Raw genomic sequence first — 23,501 nt, 5'->3', positions numbered from 1 at the left:
GTGGGAGCATATCCTTCCTCTTCAGTGGGGTATGTAGAGTCTAAATTGCCAGCCTGCAGAATCCCCTGTTGCTTGTGGATGTTAGTGCTGTTAACCAAGTGAGCTTTGGTTGTGCAGTTTTGTGCCACTTTTCCCTTGTTGGGGGATTCGATGTCCGGTACCACGATGACAGCTGCCTTGTTTGGTTCGCCTCCCTTGTTGTTAAAATGGGCGGAGAGGTAGTCTACCCAGTCGGCCTCTGTTATATTGGAACTAGTTCCTGGGTGGTTCGGTCACTCTAGTTTGTGGATTGTTTGCCAGAACTTTGCGCTGTTGCGTTGCTTGGCATCATGCAATAATTTAGCCCACGTTTCGTCATTCTTTTGCCTTATTATTCTCTACTTCCTCCTTCTCAATAGTGCCTTCGTTTGTCGAAGGGTCGACTGCAGCTCCAGGTTCCCTGGTGTTTTTGCAGTTGTCGACAGGTTTGGTTTGTGATACGTTTGAGGCTATTAGTTTCTGGACTGGAATTTATTTTTGTTAATTCGTCTTCTGAGTGTCTTGATTTTGTCCCGATCCTGGTCGCAAAATTGCCACTGAAGGTTTTAATGAAGTTTTCCCATGCTGTTTCAATTGTGGTACCAGTTTATTTTTCTCTCTCAAATAGGGTTTTAGCAGTGGCTGATAGAGCTTCAATGTTGTTTGCATTGCACCTTGAACGCTTTAGATTAGAGAGTTCTTCATTTGCAGCCGGGTTCCAGGTGTCTAGTGTAGCAGCAGACCTCGCATTCAACAGTACTTCTTGTGGGAGGTGATCACTCTGAACATTGTCACCTATTTTAAAGGTTGCTATTTTATCGAACATGGCTAGTGTTGGAAACGTGTAGTCTAAATAGGAGGATGTTTCTGAGGAGGGAAAAGTGGCAACTGGTGTATTATCCTCTAAGAAGCAGCCATTCAGAGCTCTTAGATGTAAATGTTTTAGGTCTTGTAGCAGACACTTGGCCCATCTTGTAGGTTTGCTAGTGTTTGCTTGGCCCTGGTTCGGTATCTCCCAAAGTAATGTAAGTTAATTCACAGGGCCGTCGTCTTAGCTTGATCCAAAAAGGTTTAAATTAAAATCACCGGCAACGATTATGTGGTCGGTGTCTTGCTCATCCATTGTCCATTTTATTTCATTTGACAGTTCCTTTGCTGCTTTTTGTTTTCGTTTGAGGGTCACGTAAGTGTTAATTATTATTACTTCTTGTGTCGTATTGTTGAATTTAAGCTTTATCTGTATTGCATGAACGGCATTGGGTGATGTAATTTTTGCCTCTAAAGGCTTTATTGAGCCCCTTGTGGTTATTAAAGCCAGCATCATTTGTCACCATGAACTGCGATCAAAGTTAGAGCCCTTTGTTGCCGGGATGAAATAGGAGGAATATCCTTGGAGTTCCTTGGCGGTTTCTTCCCAGGTTTCCTGTAGAAGTATTACATTAAATGTTTTCAAGTAGATGACTACTTTGTGATTGACCAATTAGGCTGCCAGGCCATTAATGTTCCAAATGCAGAGTTTAATTTGACCTTGCACAAGTAGAGCTGTCTGTAGGGTATCACACTCTTGTCAGTTTGGATGGTCTGTTAGTGTTGTCCGTGTTATTTTCAACCGAGCTTCTGGCCCCGGTTTCAAAATTGGAATTAAAGGCCATATGCTTCTGGTTAAGTTAGAACCCTCTATTCCAGCAGGGAGTTCACCAGGGGTTCTGCTTCTTGCCCCTCTTAATACTGAAGTGGTGTTTTTGTCTGAGATGATAATTCGGGCTTTTAAGAACAGAGTTGGATAAGGAGGTTTCAATTCGACTGCCATTTTTATACCCCAGTGTTTGAGCGTGCTTTCCTCCTCGTTGATTTTGTTCGCGATTTCGCTTGCATTCCTTCTTGTCCTCGTCACCTCCGGGCCCTGGCGGTTATTACTTGGACAGGATTCTATGGAGAGTAGGTCAGATGAATTTATATTACCAAGGCTCGGGATGGAGTTTAAGAGTCGTAAAAGTTTCCCCCTGTTTAGTATGCCATGTCTTCCCCGTGATTCATATTCGGGAATGAGAGTGATGCTGACCAGTTCTTCAGTTGTACTCTCCTTAATTCTGTGAGTAGGGGTTTCTACCTGTAAGTAAGGCCTTTGTTTCAGAAGATGGTTCTGGTCTACTCCTTGATCGGCAGAATTACGAGAGATTGACAGGAGGGCAGATAAAGGCTTGTTTTTTCTGGGTGAGCAGCTTTGTTTTACAGGGCCCCCTGACTGTTTTTGTTGATACTCGTTTCTTGCCAAGAGAAATTCATTGGGTAGTGTCCTCTGGGGTTGACCCTCCTTGATGTGTTTCGGAGTTGCTGGGTTGTTTGCTGTTAATATTGACTCCTGCCTCTCATTCATTTTTGGGATATTCCTTCTTGCTGGGCCTTTTGCTGTTGGTATTTCCGCCTGCCTCTCATTCACTTTGGGGATGTCCCTACTTGCTGGACTCGGTGATGGCCCCAAGGTGACAGCCATAGTTGTTGTGGGCTCTATGGAGGAGTGATCTAACCTGCCCGGCAAGACGTGACAGATAGTGGACCCTGTTTCTTCAAAATCGGGGTCTGTTTTTACCTCGGTGACAGACGGTTTGCTTAGTGTATATAAAGCATCAGATAGTGGCTTCTTGAGGCGACCCTTCCTTTTTTGTTTGTTATGAGCTTTTCGAGGTGTAGGGTTTTTATTTGAAGGAGACGTTTTTATTGGTGCCATTGTTGGTGTTACGTCATTATCTACAACAGTATTGGAAGAGCTAGTTGCTGTTAGTTTGATTTTTAGGGTTTCGGGTGAGGTGGTCCCAGTCGTGTGCCGGCCATCTGTAGATGTAAGGGGTAATGGAGCACTGCCTTTTATTTCTGATAGAAGATTTCCTAGCATAGTTGGTAATGTTGTTAGCTTGTCAATGATTGGTGCACAGGTGCTTTCAAAATGAATGGATTGATTACCATGCAGCACTTCTTGTCCCCGCTTAATTAGGTTATTGAGTTCTGATTTTTGGTCGATCCCCAATGTAAAATTGGCCAATGCCGGACCGTAAGCTGTATGTCCATTTTGATATTGTAAAGCTTTAGTAAAGCATTGCATTGAGTTTAGATCGCCGCCCAAATCGATTCAATGGTAGTAGAATTACTGTGGTTGCTTCTTTCCTGCATTGGTGAATTAATTGGTACCGAAGGTGTGTTATTTTGAGAAGGTTTTAGATTGTATGAAGCGACAAGCTCCTCCCCTTCCTGTGAAGCCAGGAAGAACAAGTCTGGGCTTGATATATGTGAGTCTTCATAGGGAGGTATTGTGTGGTGATCTGGAGGTTTACCGGCCGAGAAGCTGTGGGAGACCGCCGGATAGTCTGGTGCACCCGATATCCCTGACTTTAATTCTTCCTGCTGGCGTGGGGAACTGTTTTTTGGAGGCAGCAAGAGAGCCATTACTAGATGATGTGTGAGCTGGTTCTGGGCCGTGCCCCCTAGTGTGTAAATTCCAACTTTTGCCCCTATTTCCTCTTCAATGACATTTTCAGCTGTCCTACTGTCAGCGGCGCTTTTTAGCGTATTCTGGTCGTCTGTCGTGGATGTATTCCTTTGGCCGGTTTTGACTTGATTTTCAACTTGGTTATTAAACTGGTGAATTGAGGGTTGGAATTGGGGTTCAAATGGCGCAGTAAGTGACGTAGGAGGAGACTGATCGGCTGACTGATTAATTGGCTGGTAGATTGGTCCAAACTTCCCTGGCTGTAATTGTGGTTGCAGTCTTTTTACATTAGCGCATTTTGAGTAAATTACTGTACCCGGGTATTTCAAAAACGCAAATTTTGTGTAGATTTTACGTTGGAATGAGCAATGCTTTTTTCCTTTGAGAGACTCCGTCAATGCTTATGAGGGCACATTCCCCTTGTCTTCGTTGTGTTCTTCGTGATTGCATCAGATGAACTGGTTGATGAGAAGTTAGTTCTCCCATTCTTGGCTTTGCGTAGACGTCATCGCCAGTAGTGGGGGAGTTTGTGCCAGGGCTGGTGCAGGTGGGCCCTGTGACTGGGATACTTTCTGTGCTTTCCGTGCTTTTTTGGTGAATGCTGACCCCAGTCGTGGGCCACTTGACTCTTCTATACTCGCCTTTGCTTTCATTGTTTTTGTTTGGACTTGGGCTTGGACCTTAAAGGGTTCTTCCTTACTCAGCCCGATCTCATGACTGGCTCTGTAGACCGTATCTGGTATAACTCATAATATGTAATATTTTGAGTCTACTGAACATGTGGAAGTTCCGGGTGGATGCTGCGCCAAAGGAGGAGAGAGTGGCTGCCGATGCCCCGGTTACTGAAGGTTCCAGACCTTGATGTGGCAGATGCGCTCCTCACACACTTCCATGCACCTGGGGTGCCTGCTGCAGGTGGGGAACCAGCTGATATTCGCAGTCCTCTCCTCCCTTCTCACTGCTCTCTAGGTGGCCCCAAGTGCCCCAAACAGCGGTCCAACAGTCCAGCAGACCAGCAAAAGGGCGTCAGTACACCCCCCTAATATCGCACAGTGGGCTGTACTCCACTGCACTCCAGACCGGGGAGCTGAAAGGTTGATTTTGGGGGTTGATGCAAGGGCCGGTGGCAAAGCTGGTGAAGCTCAAAGAAGTCAGAAACCAGGAGAGGCAAGGTGAGGACAGTTTATCAGCTGTTTGGAGGTTTACTTCCCCACTCTCTACAAGAAGCTGTGGAATGCGGGTCCACCTTGTCCAAAAGCCGCCCCGCCTCTGCACACTGTCCGCGCTGTCTCACTGAAGTTACACCCCCCCGCAAAACCACAGACCTGCAAACTGCGACAGCCGCTGCCGCCTCCACAGCCCCCTACACCATGGTTGGTAGGTGGTGAGGGTAGAGGATAGAGGCAGTCGGCAAAGGTAGCAAGATGGAAGATGGCAATGCGATATCAGGCAGTTTCAGGCGGTGATGACAGGGGGCCACAACAGGCAGTGATGGCTAGAGGGAACCGGTGACAAGCAGCACAGCAGGCAAGCAGGGGAAGACTGGGGCAAATCGGCCCCACCAGGGCTGCTGATAGCTGCACCGGCCTCGCTGGTTCACGCCGGGGCCAAGGGGCAAAGGACAGGGTAGAGAGCCAGGTGCGCAGAAAGCTGGACTCGCTTCTGCTGGCATTCACGCTTACCCTCTGCCTCCTGCCACGGTCGCGGCCGTAGTCCACAATACCCAATCCCCTGGGAGGTGCAAGGAACAAGGAAGCATGCCGGCCAGCTGGTCAGGCACTGTGACTAGCTTGAGGGCTTTTCGATCCGCTTGTTGTTCTGCTGTCTGTGCGGCACTCAGCGCGATGGGGCAAGGCGCGGGGGTGCGGGGGGCCGGATGAGGCAAGCAGATTTCGACGTCCTCTCCTCTGCTCACGTCCTCCAGCCTGCGCTTGCACCCTTGTTGCTCCTTGCTTCGCAGTTCGCTGTGGTTGGAGCAAAACTGGACTAGGTAAAGGCCTCTCTGCCTTCGGAGAACAAAGAGAAACTGTTTATAAAAAGGGAGACCCAGACCCCAGAACTTTAGATCACTTTTGGGAAACAAGAAGAAACCTTTGCTGAGGAGAGGAACCAGAGAGACTGAGGAGAGACTATCCCTAAGCTGAAGTGCTGCTTGGGAGATTGGCCTGTAGTGGTTGCCTGACTGCCAAAGAAAGGAGAGAGGACTTTTGTGTGTGTCAGCAACTTGTTAAGGATCTCCAAGGGCTTTACAAAGAACTTGCCTCCTGCTGAAGTCTCAGGGAAAACAGACTTCACCCACCAGCTCCCCAGAGTTCTTTGGACGTGCCTGCAGTAGTGTTGGGCTGTTTGAGGGACTGCGTGTCGAAAGAGCTGCAAGCGAGACACACGAAGGAGATGAGTGTCGCCGAACTGCCGCAGTTGCTTTAAAACGCGAAAACGCCTCACATGGCCAGAGAAGAGAATCGATGTCGCACCAGATGCCGCCGTATCATAGGAGAAGCGTGTCGCAGCCACAGCTGCTGTCGTCGTATCGCTGGGAAAGCGTGTCGCCGCAGCAAGCTGTCGCACCGTTGCCGGAGCGCCTCGCATCACCACAGAAGAGGATCGACGTCACATCAGATGCCGCCTCATCACCAGGAAGCATGTCGCAGGGCCTGTCGCGGCTCAAAAGACTTGTTGAGTCTCCGCACGGTCGTCGGGGATGCACGCATTGTGTCGCATCCAAGAGAAGACGTCATCTTTGTTTCATTGCACCGGATCTTCATTGCATCATAGCATTGTGGGCCGCATCTCCACCGAAGCACAGTAAGAAACCAATGCATCACCTCCCCTCGCAGAGAACAACCGACGCATCCCTTATGCATCAGTAGGGACCCAACGCATCACTGTTCTTGCATGTAAAGAACCGACGCATAACCTTCCATGCAACACTTTAGTTACGCATCCTAAGGTACATTGACTCAAATTGTCACATTTTACATCTTAAGAGAACTAAGTTCATTCTACCATTTTTAAGGCACAGTATTGTGGATTTTTGTCGTTTGTGGTCTTCTGTTAAGTCTTTATAAAAATACTTATTTTTATACTACAACTTGTGTGGTATCCATCTGTAGTGTTGTCACTGGGTTACTATATATGTTCACAAGTGCTTTACAAACTGCCTCTGAGATAAGCCTGTCTGCTCGTGCCAAGCTACCAAGGGGGTTACCAGGGGTTGTTTTAGGAGTGTACCCCTTACCCTGTCTAGACACAAGGGTCCCTATTTGTCAAAGGTACCTACCTCTGCCAACTAGAGACCCCCATTTCTAACATTGGTGGTCAGCGGTGAGGATTCTGGACTTGCATTTATGACTCATATATAGTGACTGCTGTGCACTACTAGTGAGTGCAGACCAAACGCAACCACGTACTATGTTTTCCTGCTTTCATTGGAATTTGGTTGTTGGAAATCTGGTTAGTTGTTGCACCTGTTGGACCTTGTCAAAATAGAAGTCAACTTTTCCCACCTGTACATCTACAAGATAGGGAAGCTAAAAGTATTTTGCAATGTGGAGGGGCTGCCTGTGAAGAGGAAATCCACAAGGCAGGATCTTGGGCAGCAATGTTTAGCTATGAGGTGCTACGCTGGGAAGGAACACTAGCAGATGACTCTGAGGAGGAATCTGAGGGGGAGGATCCCCAGCCAGAATACCAAGAGGGCAGTGGCCCTGAGGAGGAAACATTTTAGGAAAGATTGGCTCACGAAGAGAGGAATCGAATTTGTGCTTGTGACCGGAGGCTGAGGCAGCTAGACCAGAGGTGCAAGGAAATGGATCGAGCCTTAGCTGAAAAGAAAAAGTGTGTAGCTTAGGAAGTGAGCTTGGCTGGGCTGGAGGTGGAGTCCGGCTTAGATGGCGGCAGCAATATTAAGTTATCTAGTGCTTAGGGAGCAGCACACACACCCAGAGATGTGGTGCCTGACTTGAAGGAGGGGGTTAACATATACCAGGAGGCTCAAGGACATGAGATAGCTCCAGTGTCCCTGAGGAGAATGGGGAAACTGATGCAGAGGTTCATGGTCCTAGTGGTGGGAGGGGCACTCTACTGACTCTTGGTTCCCCCAAGGTTGAAGTCCTGGTATGTGAGTGTGAAGACTGCCAACAAGAGTGTGAGTTGAGTGACAGAGACAGTCAAATACTGTCTTGCCAGTCTCAAGAGAGTGGTGTGGAGTACATGTGCGATTAATGGTGAGGTGAAGGATAATCTGTTAACCCCTGTGGGGGGCTGTGTGATCCAATTGTGGGAGAACATATTGTAAGTCCCTCTTTTCCAGAGCTATGCCAACACCTGTTGTAGAGTGAGTTCTCTGACCTGAGGGAGCTCACATTGGAGGCAGACCTTGTGGTGAATTCCAGAGGGTCTGGAGAAGCTTTGGGAAATGACCCTAGGAGGAGTGGTTCAGGTATCTTCCAACCCAGCGTGCTGGAAGACGCTCAGAGTAGACCAACTAGGTCTTGTTGTAGTGAGAGAGGTGAAGGGCCTCACGTCCTTTCTTTAAGGAGAAGGAGTGAGAATGGGTTGTGTCCCGATAGTGCCCAACCTCCGCCTCAGAGCCTGGACGGTTGTTTAAGGAAACACCAGGTGGGGAGCCTAGTCTGTCCTGATGGACCGTGCGCTGAGGGGGAGCCCCTTGTGTCTGGTGAACTGGGAGTGTCTGTCAGCAGGCCTCCATCAGTTCTGCGTGCTGTGTCAAATGAGAGATATAAACACACAATTAATATAATGAAACAGTAGCCATGTTAAATGAAGTTAGAGTTGAGGCCTAGTTGAGGACTAGTTAAGCATAGGCCAAAAAACTTAGTCCTGTACATTTAAGCATCTTTGTTTCAATTACAACATACGTTAAATTGTAAATTTAGGGGCTTATTTAGAAGCCCATTGCGACGCCGGTGCATCAAAAGTGCTGCATCGGTGGCACAATGGGCTTGCCTTTAGTTACAAGGCCACGTAAAGTCACCCAGCGTGACTTTTCATGGTCCTCTTTCACACATTACTCTGCATAAAAACAGCATTCCATGGTGTTGCTGTGGGTGTTCCCAAGCAACATCCATGGAACGTGACGCTTCCCTGATTTACAAAATTTTGTAAAACTGGGAATGCGTCAGAACCCTATGCCTCTCTAGGGAAATGGTGCAATGAGGAGGAATACTTTTATTTTTCTTTGTTTTTTCCTCTTTCTATGCTTGCTGTATTCTACAGCACGCATAGAAAGAGAAAATGCCATTAATGATTGCTTTTTGTTCCGGACGGTGTCCCTTCCTGCATTAAAATAATCATCCCTTCAGGGCAGGAACCCTTGGAGAATTATACAAGGGTACCTGCACTGGCGCATGGCAGCCAATTGTGCAACAGCTCAGAGTAAAGAACAGGGATGCCTTGTATTGTTGTAAATACAACGCATCCCTGTGCTTTGAATATGACACAGCACAGTGCTTCTAACTGGTTTGCGGCACTGCGCTATGTCATTTTCTTGTGGATGAGGCCCATAATTCTAATCAGAACATTAATTCCACAGGGATGCAGACAAACTAGACTTAAAGGAAATGTGCTGCACATAGATGTCCCTCCAACTTGATGATAAACAAAGTTCTCAAATTGAAAAAAAGGGTTAAAGCTAGTTCTGCTAAAGCTACCACCAGACACAATGGTGTGTCATATTCCCAGTCACTTGTCCTGAGTACTGTTTCAACAACCCTGTGGTCGGCCTCCTGGGGAATGTTGGTAAACAGGTATTCCTCATTGAGGCTTATGTATGTGTATTCTATCAGTGAGAATTTAGTTCATTAATCATATCATGTACGCACTTTATGTCCCTGAAGTATGAAGGCATAATTTTTATTTGCAGTCCTAAAAAAGAAAATTGTGAAAGTGGTTCAAGAACCAAACCAGTTTAAGGGATGATAGGCACCCTTATAATTTGCCCCAGATAGGAGAAAACCCTAACTACTTAAGGTTGATGCAAGTGCGGGCATGCAGGTATTACACACAAAGGGGCCGAGGAGGATGCGGAAAAACCACAGCGGAGCCTTCAAAGACCCCCCGCCAGATTAGGATGGCTGGGGGGTCAGGAAGACCGTCTGCTGCTTTTCTGCCGTGGTCGCCTTCCGAACGCGGCGGAAAAGCTCTAACATGTCTGGCGATGTCTATCAGACACCGCCAGGCATATTAGGATGTTGGTGGTCCTATGCCTTTCCACGGCGGCATTTCCGCCGTGGAAAGGCATACAGACTTTCACTTCGGGGGCCCATTGCGGGCCCCCTGGGTGAAGGGGGGCTGGGGGGTGAACATGGGGGGTACCTATGGTACCCCCTGCATTTGCGTGCACAAAGCAGCAGGCACTGCGCGGTGCCTGCCGCTTTGTGCATGCAAATGCCATGCATGCATTTTTAACCTTGCGGCGGGTACAGCTTGAAGCTGCACCCGCCGCAATGTTAAAGATAGAGGATGTGACCGCCACCCTGGCGGTCACATCCTAATCTGCTCGGAGGGAATGCCGCAGCCCATGTGGCCGTTCCCTCCTCCTCAGGGTACTTGAGTCGGTCCACGATCCTAATGGGCCCCATAGTGTGCTGGATGCTGCAACTATTGTGTAAAACTGCTAGAATAATTACTGTTTAAACTGCTAAAATTAAGTGCTTTTAAGTGTTTTTACTGCTCCACTAAATTTGCTGCTATTACTTGCCAATCACTACTACTTTTAATGGATGTGTGTATTAGAGAGTCTTTTTAGAGTAAAAACTTGAAGTTTATCTGGTGTACTTCTGCCTTTTAGAGTGGGACACCAAATGGATCTTTGTTAGAGCTCTAGTCTACCAAAATAGGAGAAAACCCTCACTACTTAAGGCTGATGCAAGTTCACATGCGCAGGTATTACAGGAATAGGGTGCTACATGCTGCAACTATTGCTTAAAACGGCTAGAATCAATACTGTTTAAACTGCTAAAATTAAGTGCTTTTATATTTCTTTTTACTGCTCGACTGAATTTGCTGCTAATACTTGCCAATCACTGCTGCTTTTAATGCATGTGTGAATTTGAGATTCTTTTTAGAGTAAAAACTTGAAGTTGAACTGATTTATTTCCACTTGTTAGAGCGGGTCACCAATGAGATGGCATCTTTGTTAGTGTTGTAGTCTTCCAAAATAGAAGACAATCCTAACTACATAGGGCCAAATCAAGCGCGGACCGTTTGGTGATAAAAACACAGAATCCGGGCTCTTTACGCTACACAAAAGAACAGCTGCTCTAATTGGGTAAGCCGGTCCCCACAGCTATAACTTTAAACTCTTTGCGGGCTACCAATATGATCTTAGATAGTAGGGAGGAGGCTGTTAATAATATTAAATGTGGTTAGAGGACAGATGACAATTTCAGTGAATTGGTCATTACTATATAATCCGGATCCCCCAGGACCCTTTACACCAACAGATCTATAAAGAATTGAAGGGTGAACTCTTCCCACCGTTATAGCAAATTTGCTGCCAATCCCTGATTAGCGGAGTGGTTTCAATGCTTTGAAAAAGGACAATAGTTACGCGGCTTCTGAAAAAGCCAACCCTAGATACCATGTCCCTAAATAACTACAGGCCAATATCTCTCCTACCTTGTCCAGTAAAAGTCTTGGAATGCTTTGTCAGCAAAAAACTCTCTCATTTCCGAGAAACTAACCACATTTTGGAGGATGAGTAGTTCGGTTTCCATCCAGGGCACAGAACTGAAACTGCTCTACTCACAGTCATGCGTGAACTTAGAATACGAGCAGACAACGGTCACACAGTGGTATTGATCTTGCTGTATCTGTCTACCACTTTCGATATGGTCAACTCTTGAATAGGCTCCCCTCAATTGGAGTTGGGCGCATGGTGGCAACATGGCTGTAGTCTGTTTTGTCTAAAAGACAGCAGGCTGTAGCCTTCCCCCATTTTTGCTCTGAATTTAGGGGCACTAAACATGGTGTCCCACAGAGCTCTTCAATAAGTCCCATACTTTTTAATATTTACGTGAGCCCACTGATTTTATTCATCAAATCATACAAGAGCAATCTAGTTAACTATGCAGATGATAAGCACATATAGCCCACCGAGCACAGGGCCCGCTTCAACGCCTCCAGTTATAACTCTCTCACACGCATCCTCTCACACCACGATTCCATAACCTTTGAATAAGATGTCACTGTAATGCTGGTTTCTTACCTTGATTGGCGGTACTCTGCCACCTGTCTGTCACTGCCACATGAGGGGATGGGGGATGGGAGTAGGGGGTTGGGTTCAAGGAATAGAATTTGCATCCTTGGTTGTTATTTTTGTTATATCTTTAATTAGGATGTTGGTTTAATTGTTTGAAAATAAAGATTCTATAGATATTATTGTACTGCTGATAAATGTACGTGCAACTCGTTCTTATAAGTATTGAGCCTGAGTATGCTCAGTGGATGTGTTTTTAACAGTATCAGTGATATTCTGACCATACCTTTTGTAAATGTACTTGTGAGTACTTATACTTGATGTACTTGAACGAAGTATTTAATAAAAAATAAGTTTAAAAAAAAACTAGGTTCTGTGATAAGAGCATTAATAAGAGCTGGACAACAGTACATTTATATTGGGACACTAACTATAAGATTACATCCTGATCAACTGCTAGAATTTGTGCTTTATGCACAATGTCCGTGTGAGCAGATTTATATTGGTAGTGCATAGTGCTATCAGGCCCATGAAAATTAAGATATTAGAGCACTTGTCTAGGACCACTGAAGTTAATTGGCCAGTTTGCACTGCACTTTGCTTACAGACATGACAGTGCCCATCTTCCGTTCAAGTATGAGACTATATTAAGAAGGGATCTTGGATAGTAGAGGTAAAATAGAACTGTGATTGCGCTGCATGGAAAGGTGGATTATTGCAAGATTACGGGCCAAGTTTCCAAGTGGTCTTAATCCAGAAGAGAGATTACATGTATTTGTATGGGTTTCAATACAGCAGATAGTGAGTGTTGCACATGAAGTATTAATTTACTTGAAGTCTGTGTTCTGTCTTTGGCAAAAAGCAAGCAAGTCGGTATCACTTTTATGTTTATAGTGAGAATATGATGTATGCTTGAGTACTCTCTCTCAAAGTAGGTAACATTGGCATAAAATAGATTAGTGGTTTCCTGTTGGGGTATCTCACAGCCACAAAATTTTATGAGAATTGGCTAATAAACTTAAAATAACCAGTAAGACCAACATTTTTGAGGTGTAGACCATGTACATTATTAACATCATTCAGCAATGTAACATGTAAAAATTGTGCTGCACCTAGGTTATGTAATTTTCCGAATCTGTCTCTGAATGAATTTTGCCATTACATTATCACTATGTACTTTTTCCATAGAAGTAGAATTGTGGTGTGAGAAAGTGCAGACAAGGAAAAAACACTCACAGAACTATGCAGATGATACCCAATTGATCTTGTCTTTGGGAGGATATCAATCTCTGCCACTGGATACATTCCACGAGTGCATGCAAAAGACTGCGGCTTGGCTAAAATCCTACACACTACAATTAAATGGTGACAAGACAGAGCTTTTATGCTGCCCAGCGGCCAAAGTTCCAACCCTTCTTCCTTCCAACTTCTGGCCCGTACCCTCAGACAAGCCCCTGATGCCCTCAGAGACAGTTCTGAACCTGGGTGGAACATTTGATAGGAAGCTCAGCTTGGAAGTCATTGCTAACAAGACAAATGGAATCTGCTTTTCCATAATTAGAGCACTGCGTTAGATTCTCCCACTGCTACCCATTTCATCTAGAGCACTATTGGTACGCAGTGTAATTCTGAGTAGGCTGCATTATTGTAATGCTCTGCTACTAGAAGCCCTGAACTACCTAATCAAGAGACTCCAGAGAATCCAAGTGGTGGCAGCCAAGCTGACCCTAAATAGACCGAGAATGTCTTCTGCTTTCAATTCTTTAATGGTGCTACACTGGTTCCCACTGGTACAGAGAGTAAGGATTAAATCTCTTTGTATTGTCTTAAGGCCCTTCATGGCATTGGACCAACCCCCTGCAGAAAAAAATAAAAATGGCTTGTCCCCAACAGGAATTTACTCTCATCTTCAGCCAATATGACCAGTATGACCAGATTGAGATAAACCAGATTAGGGGGGCAATCTTTTATGATTGAATCAGTTTGTCTATGAAACAAAACTCCCAACCGCCCTGAGACTGTCTGGTGAGCCAATCCACTCAAGTAAAGGGCTTAAACTATGGCTTTTTCCTAAAGACTAGAGGGTGGTTAAGGCATGATGATACTAGCCCAATATTTGTGGGTCTTCGATACACGGTACGGCACCATATGTCTTGCTGATGAGTAAGATAGTGCCACGATACCTGTTAGGTTGCAGTGCGCTTTATAAATTATTTAAATAAATAAAAAATTACTCAACTGTTGGTAAATTATAGGGAACATTTAAAAGTGCATTAAACTTGAAAAAAAGTAAGCATTTGTTATGGTAAATAATAATGTAAATTAATGTGATATATCTTTTATGTAAACAAAACACAAGAAACCGACAACAATAAGACTTCTTTTTGAATTAAGTTATTTAGATATAATACATTAAATACAGAATATTTTTAAATGTATATACTACCGAAAGTAAAATGTTTGAATTTACTTCTAATGCATTTAAAAATTATAATATATAATAGAACAGATTAAAATTAAATTTACTAGTTACATTTATGTTTAGATTAAATAAGGTTATTAAAATATTTAAATATTTTATTTTTAACTAATATGTTTTTGCTAAAATATAAATGTTTTTAAACATTCAAGCCGATATATATTTGTATATGTTTTAAAGTAAGTCAAAAAAACTATTTTAATTTGAATCTATTTTAAATCCTTGCCTCCATTACTTTCAATGGGAGGGTTTTGCCGCATCAGTGGTGCTGGACTTACTATTGCTTCTACTTAACTTTAGTAACGTTGCACTTATAAATGTGGCTCCAATCCCTGTTTAAGAGGGTGGAGACATGGACATCTACAGGTTTGAGTAATTTTACACTTGCAAAAGATGACTAGCCAAAAGTAGTAAAGTTACTCAAAAGTGTAGGAGTAAACACACATGTATAGATTTCTTAATAAGTACGTTTACCTTTGTGAATAGGTCCCATCGTATCTTTCCTAAAAAGGATATTGGCCTTCAGTCAATAAAGTGACATGCTTCATCATTGGCCTCCTTCCTCTTCTCAATAGCAACCATGAGAGTGTTTGTTTGAGAAACAGAGACTGTTTTTATATTTTATTTTTACGTCACAAAATGTAGAATGGGAACATTGGATTAAGAATGCGTATAGGAGTGGAAGATGTTTCACTCAGTGTTTTATTTCCTTCCTATAATACATGCTGGTCTGCAATCTCTGTATAAACACCTTTCTATCTTTCCTTTATGAATGGTGTCTTGTGATGCATCTAGTCATCTGTAATAAAGAAATGTTGTAGCTGCTTAGCTGCAGCAATGTGTTACAGTTGATGTCTGATGGAACAATGCCTGCGGCCAGAGCGGGAAGACAGGCATAAACATAAGTCAAACAGCAGAATTAAAGCGCAGTTTCGAAAACAAAAATTAAGCATTTATTTTCCTTATTATGCTCTGTTTTTCTAGATGAACAGTGATAAACAGAAAGAAGATATTTATGAGAACAGTTTACTTTTCCACACTTTAGGTTGTTATAGGAAATATCTCTCTACATGTTGTAAGCTACAGATTTTTTTTAAATCTAACTTGTATTAAACTGATTGTGATATCCTTGTGCAACAAATTTCTAACTTTTCATTATTCCTAATTTTACACCAAAGTTTCTACTTTTATTCATCTTTTCTGTAACCATTGTATATCTTTCATGAGAAGGAGCAACCCACCAAGGATACAAGTGTTTTGTGGGAAGAATGATGTTGTGACCATGTATTGTAAGGGATAAGGTCCCCTCTGCCTTAAATTATAAGGGTAATACAAGTCATGTTGGAGTTCCATGACCTAATAAAGGAACTCGGCCTTCAGATACATTTATCCATAAGGTCATAGAAAACCTCAGTGACATACAAAATCATTATAATGTACATCAGAGAGGACTTTCTCCCATATATCAGATGGATAGAGGAACTGTGCTAGAAGCAGTCACCCGCGACATGACTCGCGGGTCGGAGAGGTGGGGGAGAGGGTGTTAATTTAAATATAAAATATACTTACCTTTCCAGGTCCTACGCCATCTCTCCTGACCTGCTCTCCTGCAGTCCTGCCTCAGGCAGGAACAGGAAGCAGACAGCTTCACTCCCCTCCCCTAATCCAATCCTAACACTGCAATGGCAGAGTTGTGATTGGTGGGGAGGCCGACCATCTATGTGCCTATTGGGAGGCCATTTTTTCCATGTAGGCTGCATTGCAGCTTACATGGAGAAAGGGCAGAATGCGCTTGACTGCTTTGGTCGGCCCTGGGGCCCCGACCAAACAGTCAGCAGCCTTAGCAGTGGTTAAGCCACTCTTCCCCTGCCCTAGACTAGACCTGCACGCCCTCCCACCCCAAAACACTTCTGCTTTCTCGCAGTAGTTTTACCATTTTATGTTTCTGCTTCTTGCACTGCGAGAAAGCAGTGAGGTGATGCTCCTCCGCCCTTAGGAGGAGCAGCCCCTGCCTCGAAGAACTGTTTAATACAAGGATAAGCAGACTTCAGTATGAAAAGCACCAAAATTAGGCGTTTTGCTCTAATTTTAGAGAAAATCATGCGCAAAGAGGGTTATCACACCTGTAAACTCTAAATCCTAGCATATTGGATGTTACCATATACCACACTGTGAAACTCGTAATTAGGACATCAACTAAATTGTAACACACAGTTTTTGAAGAAACATTTGGGCTCAGATTCACAATAGTTTACTATTGGATTAGCATTACTTTTTTAAAGCTAACCTGATGCTAAACCTTTTTGGAGATTAACAACAAATGCCAATTGATGAAAAATGAAAAAATAGAAAAGAAACCTTAGGAACATTAACTCTACGAATCTAGCATCCTGCTGTCGAAAGGCCTTGACTCCCCAATCGGACATGTCGGATGTGCATGTTCACACCGACTTCTATAACACCACCATCGTTGGCATCCTGGACAAAATAGCTCCTCTACAACTAAGAAGGGACTCCATCAAAATCTTCAAACCTTGGTACAGGGACAACCTAAACTCTGAAAGCCGCAACCTAAGGTCAGCTGAAAGGACCTGGAGATCAGTACCCTCCACTGATCATCTAATACACCTTAGATCGGTCAGGAAGGAAGACCTATAACAAAAATATCAGAACTGCATAGACTGACTTCTTCCAAACTCAACTCTATCAAGCCAAAAACCACCCCAAGAACTATTTTAAATTGTTAAACAACAATCAAGCAAGACACCCAACAGTTCTAACCTTGACGACGGCCTTCCATCTTGTGACGAGTTGGCGGTCTTCTCCACTGAGAAAAGGAAGAGCATCAGTACCGACCTGGAAGCAAAGAGGGCTATTATCCCTTCAGCAGGGAGGGATGATCCATCTCATCTTGAGAGGCTCATCCCTTCCAATACTGGCACTAAGAATGACGCCTCTTGGTCTTCCGTTACACCCCATAGCCAAAGACATATTTACAACACTCTGCGGGTGATCAACTTGTCTATCATTTCACCGACCTGCTACCATCGCCCATCTTCAAAGGCATCAAGGACACCATCCTACCCCTTTGGACACAGATTATCAACGCCTCGCTATCACAAGGCAGGTCCCCGGCTGTTTAAGAGTAGTGCAGATCTCTCCGATTCTAATAAACCTGATGCAGACAGATCTAATCTCAATAACTTCCGGCCCATCTCCACCAACCCCAGGCTGGCTAAACTGATGGAAAAATACATGCAGATACAACTTTGCGAACACATGGATTATTTGCAACTTCTGGATCAACATCAATCCAGATTTCAAAGAGGCCACAGCATGAAATCTGCTCTCATTCATACTTTGGATGGCCTTTTGATTATGCTGGACCACAACGAATCATGCCTCCTGATTCTCTTTGACCTTCGACAGTATTAACCATGACTATCTCTTTTCCAGCCTTGCACATAGGATGGGCTTTTCAGGGCCAGTATTGCAATGGTTCACATCCTTCCTCCATATTCGATCACAAAAAGTCAAGATAAAGCAATCCTTAACCCAGCCCTCCTCATTCACGATGGGGGCTCCACAGGGGTCGACACTATCACTGATTCTCTTAAAATTATTTCTAGAGCCCTTGGCAAATGCTCTGAATGCCGCAAACATCCTTTTCCATATGTATGCGGAAGACACTCAACTTTATTTGAAAATCAAATCCCCTGAAGACTTCATCTCACTCAACTCTACTCTTTTGGATACTCAGAACTGGCTAACTGACTACCACCACTTATAAACAACACCTCCAAAATGGAATTCCTCCTCATTGTACCGCCTAATCACACCCCAAAGATCAATCACTGGCTGAAAATCTTACAGCCTTCAACTTCACTCCCCGCATTATCGACTCTGCAAAATCCTTTGGAATCACACTGGATAAGCACCTGAGGATGAAGAATCACATGAGCAATTTAGGCAAGGGGGCTAAACACCCTATGAACACCCTAAGTAATCTAAAACCTTTCCTTCCACAAGATGACTTCAAGATGGCGGTGCAAGCTCTGAACTAGAACTGTCTGGAGGTTGCAGACAGTCAAGAAGTGAAAGTTAAGGCTCTTAAAATGACAGATCTTTCACAAAATGAGAACGGGTCACACAGCCTTCTCAGGTGCAGCCCCAAAGATCTGGAACTCTCTTCCTCCCAAAGTCATACGAATTTCCTCCACGACTACCTTCAAAAAGAAAGTAAGAAAAATCCTAATGGCCAAGTTCCTGCCTTAAACAGCTCTGGTCCGCTGTTCATTGATTACCACCTGTTTGACAATGAGATTGCTGGACACCTCTTAATCCCAGTACTCGTTTGCCTTGCTAATTTTTTAGCAAAGATATCACATTTCTTCTCCATGGTTTGTATCCCACATACCTTAACTATGTTGCACGACTATTTTGTTGTATGATTTATACTCTTATAATACCCACGCAAAATTGTAAATAGCTATATAAAAGTTTAAAATAAATAAATTAGCATTGGTTTGTATGGGTAAGTAATGCATAGCCACACGAAACCTGCTTTGCATTACTTTGCGACCAGGGGGTGTTACCAGGGTTGTACATAGGCATCCCATGCAAACACCCATTTTTGTTTACACTAAACCCTATCTGCTAACAAGAATAGATTGGGTTTAGTGCAAAAAAAGAAAGCTGAGAGAAAGCAGGTGTTTAAAAGAGAATTTATTTCATTTCTCCTTTTTCCGACTTTGCATGAGTGCTGCACTGTGCAGCACACCTACAAAGTAGGAAAAACTTTAAAGTGTGTTTAGCCATAGTGTTTTGTACAGGAAGTGTTCCCTTCCTGTACCAAACCTATGGCAGACTCAGACACACACCCTACTACTATGGAGCTAAGGTGTATGCCTTGGGCATGGCAGTTGAAATCAGCACTATTGCTAGGAAGAGGGGAGGAGAGAGCCATATCTCTGTGAATATTGAGCTCTTCTGCTCTCTCCCTATCATGCAACACAGCACAGCATTTTTCCCTGCTTTACTGTGTTCCGTGAGACCTTAGAATCCGGGCCAAGGTCCTTTAAACTATTTTACACTTATGATGAAAAACATGAGTGGGCTTCAAGGTCAAATTTTAGTGTACACATTCTCTTTTTTTCATTCTGTTTATTTTGACCTTTTAATTCCTTTCAGTATTTGTGCTTTTTCAAGGCGTTCCCAAACATACAGAAAGGCACTCATCCCCGCTTTGTTTAATGTTCTATAGCCAAGAAATGTCATCACCCAGGATTGCACCAGTCTTAAAATTGTATAACTATTTGAGGTAACATGGAAATGAGAAACATGTTTTTGTTTTCCTTCACAGCTCTACGATATTTTCCCTGGGGCAATGTACTATCTGCCTGGACCACACAACAAAGTATTCAAAATTTTCTTGAAGCTTGAAGCTCTTCTCCTGGACCAAGTGAAATCTCACCAGGAGACATTGAATAGTACCTGTCCCCGAGACTTCATTGATTATTTCCTCATCAGAATGAATCAGGTAGGATGTAGCTTTCAGAACTTACAGTACAAGCAAATACGTTAGCAACATGGAAAGAACTAGAATAGGCCTGATCTACAAAGGAATATTAGTCAGCAGAAAACTCACCCCTCTGACTAAAATGTGTCATCTTATTCAGAAAAGTACATCTTCACATAAAAAATAATCCCTTAACAAACTAATGGAATAGGGTTTAACTACCAAACATGCACTATCAATATCCCTTGCATGTGTTTAAATACCTGTAGCTATCACCATTTGTCCCCTACTGAACATACCAAACAATAAACGGCGTATACTACTACCATTGTTGTTTTCCTAAACTATTTTTGTATTTAATTCCTTTTTCAATTTTTTTTACTCACAATATATTTTCAAAAAGTTTGAATGTACGTTTGATACTTAAAAATGTTTTCTTATAGCATTGTCATAATCATGCAATGCTTTTCCCCAGTCTGTTACAATACATAGACTTGTATAAACAGTTAATTATTGGTATATCAATAGTAATTTAAAATTCACCAAAACATATCTACATGAAAAATGGCAAATTAACAACAATAAACCTTAAAAATCACATTATACACATTGGATATAAAAAGTGTTGAAGTAGCTTTTCTGTGGACTTGCTGGTTTACCCCATCTTCTTCAGGATATATATATCGCAATGTTTTCAATACATAAAATACTTATATGCAAAACAAACAAAAAAAATCCTTGTAGTACACAGCGAAATCTTCTCACTCCCTAACATTATATAAACCTCAAATAGTATTAAGTATTCCCTACCCATGTTGTTTTAACCCATAAATTCTATCCAGTGGAGGTGATTATATTACGCCCATTTCCACCATCTTCTTCTGCACACCAAACATAGATGCCCTTGATGTGTATTTACAAGGGTTGCACATTTAATCATGTTTAATGTGCCAACCTCCTGGGTTTTGTTATTTTATATTCCTTATTACAATTCTTCTTATATTATGAATTCTATTTTCATTTAATTTATCAGGTAGTGAGCTTGCAATGGACACCTAATGTCCTTTCAAGGTTTTTCCATGGGTTGGGTACAATTTTAATTGCACTGGAGTAACTGGTGTAATTTTGGTAATATGTCATAGTGGAATTTATGCAATATTACCAAGTACCTATATGGTACATATATCGTTAAAATCTCTCCCTAAAACTATGCAGTGTGACGCCACACTGCATAGTTTTAGGGAGAGATTTTAACGATAGATGTACCAATGGGTGCTTTTATACCCCAAGCGGCACTTCCTGTAGATTTGTCACCCAAGTGGACAGTTTCAGGTAATGTTTGAGAGTAAAACTACAAATTTAGATCAGAACGGCAGTGTTTTGAATGCGAGTGGCAGTCTCTTTGACATGGTGGTCAGCAAACATTTCAGGTAGATTTTTTTCCCAAGCGGAACATTCGGGTCATTTTTATGTGCTAAACTGTAAATTCCAAGGAGCGCTGCAGTCTTTTGAATGCAAGCCACTAAAATCAACTCAAATCACATTTTTCAAGTTTAATTTTTACTTTAACTGACCGTTCATGTAAATTTTGAGTACGGGATGCATTTTTCATAATTATGCTTAATGTTATTTTATCCTGGAGCTGTAGTAGGAGCTGTATGGGCTAAGCACAGGTTGAAGCAAGATGAAGTGTCATGTCCTCAGTTTCTTGTAGAATTCAAGAACTGAGGAGACATTTCTGATGTGCCGGGCAGGTCATGCATATGTGGGGTTGTGTGTGACCATGAGTTCGGCTGAGAGAGAAGTGTCTGACGAATTAAGGGTGACCCACCTAATAGTAAAAAGTCAACACAAAAATGTTTCCAGGGATACCCGCCACACCAGACTCTGTAAAAGCATTTGACAGCATCAGTTGGAGCTTTTAAAAAATACTTTGCAGAAAAGTGGGTTTTGGAGATAGGCTGAGTAACAGGCTATTCGCTAACTATAAGGAACCAGTGGTGATAATTATGATCAAAGAGGACAGATCAGGCATAGTGAGACTACACAGGGGGTCCGGGCATGCATGCCCACTTTCACTACTCTAGTTTGCTCTCTCTATAGAGCCATTGAAGGCTATGATGAGGAAGACCTAGAAGTTCAAGGGATCGACTTTGGAGGTGAGATCTGTTGCAGATGATGGCCTCTTGATGTTGACTAAATCAGAGGAGCCCTTGTCAGTAGTTAACTGCTATTTAAAATACTTTGAACAGATCTCTGGTTTAAGATTAATAAGGACAAATCTGAAATTCTAAATCTGATCCTAGCATTGTAAGAAGTCACATACCTGCAAAGTAAATTTCTCTTTAGGTAGGCTATTCATCACATAAACAATTTGAGTATACATATTACACTCTCTGTGTTAAAGATGGTACAGGCTACCTGGACCAAACTGAAGAGTGAAATAAGATTTTCACTGATGAGAAGGATAGCCACAGTTAAAAATAATGTTTTTTCCATTCTATTCTATTCACTCAGGCCTATGCCAACCCCTATTTTGAGGGAGCAGATAATTTCCCAGCAGAAAAAAAATAGAAATCTTTGTCTGGAATTGTAAATGGGGTACAGTCTACAGCACTATATTAATGGCACTTCTGCATTGATTGAGGTATATCAGGCTGCATATTAAAGACTCCTTCAAGCCTAGACTGTACAGGAAACAGAGACAAAAATGGATAATAGAAATCATGGACAGAGTTGTAATGGGGAGGCCACTATGGGATCAATTCTTTGGCTGCCTAAGCAATTTAATCCCAGTAATGTGTACATTAGTTACATATGTCCTCAGTTAGAGTTTGACAGACAGGTTACTCCATCACAAATGTGACACTTTCCCATCCTCCGTACCAAGTGCCATTGAATATAATGCACTTGTACTATGGCGGACGGGATATCCGTCACATTTGTGATAGAGTAATCCGTTTGCCGAACTATAAATCACACCCATAGTTAGCACGATCATGAAAACATTGGATGAAGTGAATAGAAGAATGAGATTCACTAGGCTAGTTAATGGCTATTCATCAGAATCCAGAGCTCACACCAGCAATAGGGAGCTAATAATTTTGTTTTAGGGATGGGTAGTGCCTAATTTAGGAAGATGTGCTAATGAAAGGGAACATTAAGCCTTTTCTATAATGTAAATCAGAGTCACGTTAAAAAAAAAGACAGATTAACATATACAAAATTATGACATGGGCCCCTCACCTTTCCGTAAAAGTGTGAGCAATTGGAGAACTTACACATTTTATATTGACATGCCTTGAATCTAAGAGAGTAATTTAAAACATATACAAATTGATAAAGGCAGGCAAGAAGAGGGGAATCTGGGGCTTTCAGAAGATGTGAAAGAGAAACCTGGGCAGGAAATAATACACAAAGAATGGAAAAAGCTGAGGGAAGACATAGTGGGAGGCTATAAAAATGAAAAACAAACTGCTATCTAATGCACCAAAATGCCTAAAAAATATATCCAAATATGAGAGGAGAATGCTGCAGGTGAGGAGACACAGATGGTTCCACCTTACTAATTTAGTGGTTGTGCATCAAGTTGAGGCATTTTTAGAAAGAGAGTTTAGGCAGATAATAGTTTACCCTATACAGGGCACTTCACATGCAAAGCTACAGCACCTTATAGAGACAAGAGTGTAGAGAGACAAGAGTGAATGGTGTGATTACAATAGGAAGGATTCTAAAGAACGATTTAATAACAGCTTCCAGACTTTAAAGACTAGTTTCAAAT

The 23,501-nt window shown here is 42.8% G+C and overlaps 1 protein-coding gene across 1 annotated transcript in view; it reads left to right on the top strand.

The window, feature by feature from the left end:
• The window catches only part of LOC144781950 (cytochrome P450 2G1-like), a 471,871-nt gene that overhangs the window by 358,518 nt on the left and 89,852 nt on the right, over positions 1-23,501 (top strand). The window contains exon 5 of the mRNA XM_078661041.1: positions 19,565-19,741. Coding sequence (XP_078517167.1) covers positions 19,565-19,741 — 177 coding nt within the window. The remainder of the gene's footprint in view (positions 1-19,564; positions 19,742-23,501) is intronic.

The sequence above is a fragment of the Lissotriton helveticus genome, chromosome 9, assembly GCF_964261635.1.
Source record: "Lissotriton helveticus chromosome 9, aLisHel1.1, whole genome shotgun sequence".
In the NCBI taxonomy this organism is placed as follows: Eukaryota; Metazoa; Chordata; class Amphibia; order Caudata; family Salamandridae; genus Lissotriton; species Lissotriton helveticus.
This window is presented reverse-complemented; position numbering and strand designations above follow the sequence as displayed.